General features: G+C 37.0%; 1 protein-coding gene across 1 annotated transcript; it reads left to right on the forward strand.

Annotated features, from left to right (window-relative positions):
* Nucleotides 1-929: 929 nt before the first annotated feature.
* On the forward strand, nucleotides 930-4473 carry LOC113713916 (uncharacterized protein At4g06598-like). The gene is made up of 6 exons (XM_072069737.1): nucleotides 930-1147; nucleotides 2383-2846; nucleotides 2952-3094; nucleotides 3216-3291; nucleotides 3414-3540; nucleotides 3971-4473. The coding sequence occupies exons 2-6, from the start codon at nucleotides 2400-2402 to the stop codon at nucleotides 4156-4158; spliced, it is 981 nt and encodes a 326-aa protein (XP_071925838.1). The 5' UTR covers nucleotides 930-1147; nucleotides 2383-2399; the 3' UTR covers nucleotides 4159-4473.
* The last annotated feature ends 6057 nt before the right edge of the window (nucleotides 4474-10530 follow it).

Genomic DNA, 10530 nt, shown 5'->3' on the forward strand with positions numbered 1-10530 from the left:
TTATACTTTCTTTCTTCTTCAATTTAGAAAAATTTAAAAAGCACACCAATGATCACTGATTTTATTTTAAATTTCATTTATCTCACTATACTATTTTTTATTTACAAAGTGATGAAAGTGCCTACGCAAATGTAGTCAGCCACTAATATGCCTTAAATTTTGTCAATTTTAACTGAGAAAATAGAGGGAGTAGCCCAATTACACACTTTTAAGAGTTTATGGAGTCATCTAACATGGAAAATACTGCACTGGACTAAATGAAAATTTGAATAAGTATGGTGATTGATGATGCATTTTATCCCTTTTTTTATAGCCATAAATTGGTTACATTTTTTTCAAGGATGGTCCCTTCAAAAGTTTGACAAATGTTTAAAAACCTGAAAGTTACGGTTTCCTCATTAGCCTTTGTACCTATCGAACTATACGGCAGTATTTGACTTTAGAAAAAAAAAAAAAGAAAGAGAAAAGTTTTGACTGTAATCCGTAAAACAAAGAGTTAATCTTATTATATATTGATAGTGTATATATTATTACGATTGGATGTATGATATATAAGCAGAATTTGTGTATCCTAAAGAGTTAATATCTCTATCAATTAAACCTTTTGAGGATCAGTTTACATATCCATCCATTGAACCATTACCGCATCCAATTGTGCTCAGCTTACAACATATTTTATAACGTCGAATATTGTTCAGTCTATGGTATGTTTAGCATGGATGATTTCTTTAACCACATACTATTTATGGACAAATTTTTCTTCCAAGTTAGAACCAGAACATTGTAGTGTATAAATGGTCAAAACACTTGTACAATGTGCATAACTTCTAGGCCAAAGTTGACGGACACAGAGCCTACGCGGTTCGACTTATTCACCTGCAAAGTTGACGGACACTTTTAATCTGGCTACGAAAACTGCGCTCCTTTTCTCATTTATTTCCCTATCTTCCAACAAAAGATGAAAGATGCCTAATTTCCCTGTTATATTCCAAGTTCCAATGCCTGTTTTTGGATACTCCCTTTTCCTTCATCCCTGGGCCATCAGGATAGCGTGCACTTCCCAATTGTGGGGTGATAAGGATGTAAATAGGAAGCCCCTTGTCTTTACTTTTCCCACCTTTCTTGCTAGGCAATAGCCAAGCTGTAGGTAGGTATATCATTGACTTTTATCTTCTTTCTTCTGCTTCATGCATTGAGTCTAATGTATTATGTGTGTATGTTTTTTTTTTTTTTCTCTTTTTGCCTAAAATGTTCGTCTTCTGAGAAGGTTGAAGAGGACAAGAGGGAACGATGCAATGAGAAATTGATTCCACATTCTAAAATAAGGGAACAAGGCCATTTACGTTGTAATAATGAAATAATTATTGGTAGACCAGAAAAAAGGTTTCGCAAGTGAACTAGCTGTGTGTCAATTCTAAGTATGTTTGTTTGCATTGATGGATGACTATGACAGTTACATCTTTCACATATGTTCTTTTCTTGCACTCTATTAAGTGCAATATTTGATTCTTATGCTTTCTTTATTTCCTCGAAAGAATTGTGGTTCTTAATTAAATGTTTGTCATCTTTCTTCTCTTTTTTAATTCTTAACTGGATTGTTACATCTTTTACATGTGTTCTTTTCCTCGTACTCTATTAACTGCAATATTTGATTCTCATGTTGTTCTTTGCTTCATAGGATGTGTTTTGGTTCTTAAATGTTTGCTGTTTTGTTTCTCGTTTCTAGTTCTTGTTTGGAAAAGGTCTTCAATGTAATCAACTACTATCAATATGAATGAGAACTTCACCTGAGGTATGAGATTATGGTGCACCAAACTATAACTATATTGCTGCTGATGTGGTATTACCTGTCAGTCATATTTGTAGGCATTATAGAAATTTGACTGTGTTACTTCTTCTTTTTTTTCTTTTTTTTTTCGGTCACTTAATGTGGTTCTTAATTTGAGAAGTATTGTTTGAATTTGCCATGTAATATCAAACTAAATGATCAAATTTCGACAAGGATTTCATATCTACACTTGTCAATCTACAAGTTGTCAAGGCAAATCACAGATCATAAGGATGAATCTGAATCCAATAGAAAAAATTCCTTTACTGCGGACTGTGTTGTGGTCGATATATAGTTAAAGCCTTGTTGAAATGCTATTGTTGACAAGTCTATATCAGCCTGTTACATATATTTGGAATCTGATTTACAACAATAAGGATGGTTCCTTTGTACTGCATTTGCATGTAAGTGAAATCATTTGTATCACTTCGCTTTCATCTGTTTGTCAGATTATCCTATGTAGTTTTTGCCTCATTTAAATGCTTCCAGTAAAATGGTTTGCAATTCATACAACCTCCTATATACTTACCTGTATGTGTAAAAATTCTCGACAGGCTCACCTACCAAAAAAATGGAAAGCTCAAACTGCTTACCGAATTCCAAAACTTCTACATACACAGGCAGGCGGACAATAGCTGGCTCTTCTGTAGTTTTTCCTCAGATTTTGCCATCCTGTAGCGAGTCTTCCTTGGTAGGATTAAAAGCAAGTGCAGAGTCCACAGAGGTATCAGGTCACCAACCACCGCGTTGGGCGTCTGACTTTTTTATAGAGGAACAGCCCTTTTGGCTTGACGATCTCCTAAATGAGCCGGATGGCCTGATGCAAAGAGGTCATCGACGCTCAACAAGTGACACTTTCGCATATTTAGGAGAAGCAGTTGAAGATCTAGACTTGAGGGAGGAACCTAGTCACAGGAACTTAACTAGTAAAGCCTTGTCAATCAGACAGAACATTGGGCGCAACAAGGACTCAAAGCTGTTTGAGAGCAAACCTAGCTCACTGGTTGAGAAATTAAAGGTTTACAAGCTACTGTAACCACTGACTAGCTTTTGATATCTAATTAACAGAAATGGTTGAGTTTCTTGAAACATAAATGCAAATCGACTTTTTTTCCTTTAGCAGGATCCACATATAGCAGTGTCTAGATCAGCTGAAAAGCAAGAGGAGGAAATTAGTACACAAACATCTGAGGGGTCGAATGAAGGAATTAGCTCCTTGTCCCCCAAGCCTTCTGTTTCAAAAACAGAAGCAAAGCGTGCTAAACAGTACGCAATCTTCAATGCTTCTCTGCAATTTGAATATCTGCATATCACTTCACATTTCCTGATTCTGCCTTCTGATTTATTTGTTAATAATGTCGAGTGATGGAAGAGAGACATGTTGCAGGCAATCTGCTCATCGGTCAAGGGTCAGGAAGCTTCAGTACATATCTCAGCTTGAAAGAACTGTTCAACTTCTCCAGGTAATCCATCTTTAAATAATTGAAAAGCAGGCTCCATGATAGGAAATCTTTAAGCTTCACCTGCATTGAGCCTACTTTTCATTACGAAAGAAATGTAATTTTCTATCTCTGTCACGTTTCAGGCAGAGGGGTCCGAAATTTCTGCTGAACTGGAATTCCTAGATCATCAGAATCTCATATTGACCATGGAAAACAAGGCCCTGAAGCAACGGTTAGATAGTTTATCGCAGGAGCAGCTCATAAAGCAAAGTATGTTTCAAGTTCTTCAACTAGGCATTACACATGTCTGCTCTTGGATTTAGAGGTCTAGTGTACTGAAAAGAAAAGCAATAGCTTGAAGCCTGTTAATATGTTTTAATCTGGTGGAAATTGATCATGCTTATTATTTTACAGTAGTGTCTCATTTCCCTGACTTGTGTTAGTTACAAAAGTCTGATAACACTTGAAATTTACGCTGAGGTTCACGATTTGTTAATGAAATTGACCATTTTGTTGCATTCATCGTGCTTTTCAAATCACAATAAATCACCACTAGTGCTTCGAAAATGCTTATTTGGAATTAAAGATTGCTTAGCATTATCTAAATCCTGACTCAAAAGCCAAATTTCTGGTTTTATATGGGGTAGAACTTTTTCAAATCTTCTGTACAAACTAATGCTTCTCATGGTAATTGGTGTAGTGGAGCAAGAGATGTTAGAGAGAGAACTTGGGAGGCTGCAAAATCTCTACCACATGCAGAGGCAGCAGCAAATGCAGATGCAACAGCAGCAGCAACAGCACCATCCCAAACATCGTAGAAACAAAAGCAAGGACCTAGAATCACAGCTTCCAAGTGTCTCGAGGAAGAATGTCAGGGGTACAACTTAGGATTCTAAGAAGATATCAGTAAGATGTAATTCATTAAAACCCCAACAAAAATGTGATAAGATGTAATTCATGAAAACCCCAGCAAAAATGCGATTCTCAAACTGCTCATTTTTTCGTTATTCACTTTTTCATCTCCATTATCACAACTATATAGGATTGTGTATATTCTGGAAGAAGTGTGCTACATTTGAGCAGCTTCTTTAACCTTGTGCTTCCAGTAGGATGATCTTGATTCTACAATTTCGACTGATGTCCATTCATCAAGTTGCAGCAATATAAGTTGCACAATTATGCCATTCTTGTTTGACAGCAACATTGTATACTTAATTGACAGGCAAGGCAATAGGCGGATTAGGGTTCATGCTTACAAGCTTCATAAATAAATTCTCTGTTTGCCTAGCTTACTAACTGATATCGATACGCAAAAGGTGGACCCTTTCCTTTGAGATTCTGAACGCAACTCCCGGCTCATTAGTCCACATGTTGATTTTTTTTTTTTGGGTCTGTAATAAAGGTAAATTTCATTTTTAAAGAGACTAAAATTAAGCAATCATTGGATCGCAGATCACCAAATATACCAGGAAGATCTGATTACATGGCTGTTATTTGTATTAACGAAATTGATTTATATTTCAAGGAACATTTAGTAAGTAAATTAATGATGTCTAAATAAGTCCCAAAAACCTACAATGAGATTTATGTACTTGCCGTGTCTAGTGAACATCCACCTCCATATTAGCGTAAAATACATGGTATTTCAATCATTTCTTGAAAGAAAGACCCAAAAAAAAAAAAAAAAAAAACAAAGGAAGGATCTGAGGTAGAGAGTTGATTGTATTGATGCTTGATCGGAGATATCCTAAAGAACACCATAAGGCTCTCATTATTCTGGAAAGAAAGTACAATAGATCACGAAGACATTTGCTCTCGCAAACAGATATTCCCTTGTCACCACTTCATTGCTCATACTAAATCAGCTAATGGACAATAACCATGAGGAGCACACCAGTTTTATATTGGTTATGTCCTCGACTTCACCTAACCATTTTAATAAAGAAAGAAAAGGATACAGCAGTTAATTTCTACTTGAACACTTTCTATGAGTAGCTCTATACTATGAGAGCCTCTCTCTCTACTATGAGAGACTACCTCCCTTGTATGGGAGTTTTTGAAATTTAAAGTTTACCGGTAGTTTAAACCACAGCTAACTTTTGAACTTTCAAATCCAAAATGCCTAGATCTCACCTTCATCATTTCACTTACAAGGCTCATCCTTAAGCCTCAAAGATTTTGTCTTTGAGTTTCAGTCTCTTTTCTGGGTGTGAAAGAAATCATGATCCTTTAACCTTTGGAAGGAAGGAGTTAACCATGTGTGTCTTAGGTTGTTAAGTTGCTTTTGGGTGGTATAGCATTAGATCGGGGTGGACCAGCAATCTTTATTGAGCTCCGAGTAGTTTTAGTTTTTTGTTGGTTCTAAACTAATTCTGTGTGGCTTTTTCTGCAGGTTTAATCAAACTGTGAATCAGAGACGGGAAATAGTGCCAAGGTAACTCAAGCAATCTCTGGAGTTCTGAAAGGATGGAGGAAGCTTTGGAGCGTGCATTTTAGAAGTTTGATCTATCTAAAACAGAACTAGAAGGAATAGATCTTACTAGTGAAGATATCAAGCAATGAGTTCAGATTATAGCGGAAGTCTAGTAGGTAAACTAATGGGAGAAAAGGTGGCAAATTTCATAGGTGTAAAAAACTTCACCAATCATGTTTGGGGCTACCCAAGAAACATGGTAGTGACAGAACTAGGACCAAACATGTTTCAGTTTCAACTGGAAAAGGAAGAGGATCGAGAAAAAATACTGATGGGAGGCCCGTGGATAATGGATAACCAGATCCTAGTCTTAAATGAATGAAGAGTTGGGTGTGAATGGAACCTCAACCATTTTAGGTTTGCCCATCTATGGATTCAAATTTGGAATCTTCCTGTTCATTGGGTGTGTAAAGCAGTGGGTTTAAATTGGGGAAAATCTTCAACTCTGTGAGGGAAGTGATAGTCCCGCTGGGAGGGGGGGAAAGAAGGGAGACATATGAAGATATTTGCCGAAGTAGATGTTTTCCTACCTCTGGTGCGAGAAACATCTGTGAAAATGGATGGAGTAAATACTTGGGTAGAATTTAGATACGAGCGGTGCCCGGATTTCTGTTACAACTGCGGGGTTATAGGGCATGGGGATAAATCCTATTCTGGAGAAAAGAGGGAGAAACAAAATAACAGGGAAAGACAGTTTGGTACATGGATGCGAGCAGGAAACATAATGATATCTCCTTTGAGATCTTGGAAAGGATCTAGCAAAGAGGATAATCAGTGCCATGTGGAGACAATGAAAGGTAGTAGTGTGATCGAAACATCAGCAGAGAAACAATACAGTCAAGGGTCTGAGAATAAGAATGGAATGAGGTGTAAACGAAGTGACAAGGAGAACAAAGACAAAGAACAGAGAAAGATGGAAATTGAGAGGAAGTGGAGAGAAATTCTGAGAGAAAACACTGAACAGAAGAAAGAGATGGAAAAGGGGGAAAATGATGGAAAATGTGAGGATAAAAATTGTAGAGTGCAGGGGGAAAGGACAGAGAGTAGGAACGAACTAGTAGAACAGGGAAGTAGAAAGACCAGTGTAGAGGACCAACACATAGATGACATGGTCATAGAAGAAAATTTAGACAAAGAATTGTCAAACAGGACTGCTATGGGAGCTATAGCACTTCAAGTGAGTGAAATAGTGGCTGGTCAATCCCAGACATCTGCAAATAGCAGCATGCAAGGAGACAAGAAGCAAAGCAAGAAGATCCTAAGAACCAGATGAACCCCATTAAGGGACATTACAAACAAAGAAAATGTAAGGGGTCAAGGAGGGAAGAGAAAACTACCGGAATCCCAACAAGGCCTAGATCCAATGGAGGAGGATACAACAAAAGCTCCAAAGCATAAATCACTGAAAGTGGGCAATTCTGTTGGTTATCATATAGAGGAATTGAAGTCTAACCCCGAAATGCCTCATCTATTTAAATGAAGGTTGTGATGTGGAACTGTCGAGGTGCGGTGGCCCCTTGACAATTCCCAGCTGAGGAAGGTCTTGAACCTCCACTCTCCTAGCATAGTTTTTTTTTTTTAGTGAAACCAAAAACCATGAAAAGTTCATGAAATAGGTACAAAAAAGAATTAGATTTGAAAACAGTTTTGTGATGAGCTCAAAGGGGCTGTTCTGGAAGGATGAAATAAATTTGCAGGATATGAATGATACAGACTGGTACATAAAAGTGAGGGTGTTAGACCAGACGGATAATAGTCACTGGTGGCTGATAGGAGTCTATGCAAGTACAGAGGAAAGTGTTAGGAAACCACAGTGGAAGGTTATTGAGGAAAAGAAGAGAGATTGGGGCGAGACCTGGGTCTTAGTGAGGGATTTTAATGATATTTGCTCCAATGAGGAAAAATGGGGAGGGAGAGAGAGGTTAGAGGGAAGTTTTAGGTACTTCAATACCTTCATTAAAGGGAATGAGCTTGTGGATATAGGGTCTATAGGAGTACCCTGGACATGGAGTAATACTTAGGAGGGGGAGGGAGAAATAAGGGAGAGATTGGATAGATGTCTAGGACGTGTAAGTTGGATTCAGAAATTCGAAAAAGCAACTTGTGAACATGTTGAAAAGGAAGCTTCCGATCACTGCCTTCTGATACTGGACACAAATCCACAAAACAGAAAAGTGAAGAGAAGGTTTTACTTTGACCAAAGATGGGCCAAGGATAAAGAAACAGATGCAGTGATCAAAAAAACATAGGGAATGAAACAACCTGGTTCAAGGATGTTCAGAGTTATAAGACGCATAAAGGAGTGCAGATTAGCCCTGAATGAATGGAATAAAAGAGTGAAAGGCAATACAAAAGTAAAGATCCAAGAGATAAAGGAGAAATTGAAAGCAGTGAGAGAGGGATGTGATCCAAGCAACAGAGGGGACATAGCAAATCTGAAAAGGCAGCTCTGTAAAGCCTACAAAGATGAGGAGTTGTTTTGGAGTCAAAAGTCAAGAAACAGATGGCTGAAAGAAGGGGACAATAATACAACATTTTTCCACATAAGTGTAATGACAAAAAGGAAAAGGAACAGAATTAGCCTGCTACAAAAGTTGAAAGGGGATTGGTGCAGAAGTGATCAGGAAATTGAAGAAAAATTGTGTAATCACTATAAGGAACTCTTCACTACTACAAATCCTAAAGAATTCGACAAGGTTCTGCAAGGAATACCTCGCACTATTTCCAGTCTAATGAATGAGCAGTTGATTAAACATATGGAAAAGGCTGAAATTCAGCAAGCTCTATTCTCTATGTTCCCTAATAAAGCCCCAGGTCTAGACGATATGTCACCATTATTTTTTCAAAACTACTGGCACATTATTAAAGCTGATGTTATTAAAGCCATTAGTGGTTTTTTTCATACTGGTAATTTGCTTAGAACTATCAATGAGACCATCATATCTCTGATTCCTAAAGTTGACAATCCAGTGTTCTTAACTAAAAGAGTTTTAAAGCACTGCATTAGTCCCTCCCAATCTGCTTTTGTCCCAGGGAGACAAATTTTGGATAACGTCATTATTGCTCATGAAATTTTGCACTTCCTGAAAAATAAGAGAACAGGCAAAGTAGGTTTCATGACTTTAAAGCTTGATATGTCTAAAACCTATGATAGGGTAGAATGGAAGTTTCTAGAGAGACTAATGATGCATATGGGATTCTGTCCTACTTTTGTTAGATGGACCATGGTTTGTATTTCTACCGTTTCATACTCTTTTAATCTGAATTGACAAAAGGTAGGACATATAATGCCTACCAGAGGAATACGGCAAGGAGACTCTTTATCCCCTTATTTGTTCATCATCTGTGCTGAAGGGCTATCTAACTTAATCAAGAAAGCTGTGGAAGGGAAAGAAATAACTGGAATAAAAATCTGTAACGGTAACCCTATGGTCTCTCACTTGTTCTTTGCAGATGATTCACTACTATGTTGTAAAGCAAGTAATAAAAGTGAAGGAGATCCTCCAACAGTATGGAAAAGCCTTTGGATAAGTTGTTAATTTTGACAAATCTGCAATGTTTTTCAGCAAGAACACCCCAAACTAGATAAGATTGGAGATTAGTAAAGCATTGGATAGCATAAGGGAGACACACAGTGGAAAATATCTAGGCCTACCAATGACTATAGGGAGGTCGATGTGAGACCCCGGTTAGTCATTAATTTCGATATTATGTGATATTGAGAGCATTTTGTTCTATTTTGTACTAATTTATTAGAAAACCCTAATTTGGATTATTTATAAAACCCTAGTTTTTGTATTAATCACAAGTTCGAGTTGTACTTAAAAAATTTGATATACTAGTGGGTGTTTTGGTACAGGTAAGTATGGGATTCGATTTATTTTTCAAAGGTTAAGTAGGTTTTAAAAGGTTAGAAAACCCTAAACTAGCAAAACCTCTAGTGTTATAATTTATTAGAAGTCCTAAGTTGGGTTAAAACCCTAATTTTGCCTATGACAAAAAGGTTGTTTAATTGCTTTTATGTAGGATAAAGTATGATTAAGTATAGGTAATTATTATAGGAGGGTGATTAGTGAAGCAATTAAGTGTGATTAAATGTTTTAGACTATATTAAGTTTGTATCCTAAGGAGTTAATTGAAAGCTTTTCATATATTTATGGGCAAGAGTTTAAAAAAGAGAAAGTAAAGGTGTAAGGGCTAAGGGGCAAAATGTGAGCTTTTATGTGATTGGTTGTGATGGGAAATATCTTTCAAGGTTTTGACTAATCGTATATCATAGGATTTATAAGATAAACCTAAGAAACAAAACAAAACAAAATCAAAGGGAGAAGAGAGAGAGAGGGCCGAGACCAAGAAGCCAAGGGAGGAGGAAACTTTCTTCCAAGTTCATCTTCTTCTAGCTTTCCATCTTGATTTTGAACCTTAAGGAAACAACTTTGGCACTTGATTGTAGTAGCTCCCTCACTTACAAAGTTTACTTAAAGGTAAATCACATCACTTGGAAGTTAAAGTTTGGTGATTAAGTTTTAAAGCCATGAAAGTGATGTTCTGGTTGTGATTGTGAACTTGTATGGTTTATGTGGTGATTATTGTATAGTTTGATGGGTTATTTTGGTGATATATTGCTGTCTTAATTTCGGTCAAGGCTATGAAAAGTTAGGGTTTCTTGTTTCATGATTCATTAAGTTGATTTGGTTGGTTTTTGGCTTGTAAGTGGAGTCTTTGATGTATTAATTTCACTAGTATGGGTGGTTCTTAGCAAAAATCAGATTTGGCCATGAAATCCT

The sequence above is a fragment of the Coffea arabica genome, chromosome 10c, assembly GCF_036785885.1.
Source record: "Coffea arabica cultivar ET-39 chromosome 10c, Coffea Arabica ET-39 HiFi, whole genome shotgun sequence".
Classification (NCBI taxonomy): Eukaryota; Viridiplantae; Streptophyta; class Magnoliopsida; order Gentianales; family Rubiaceae; genus Coffea; species Coffea arabica.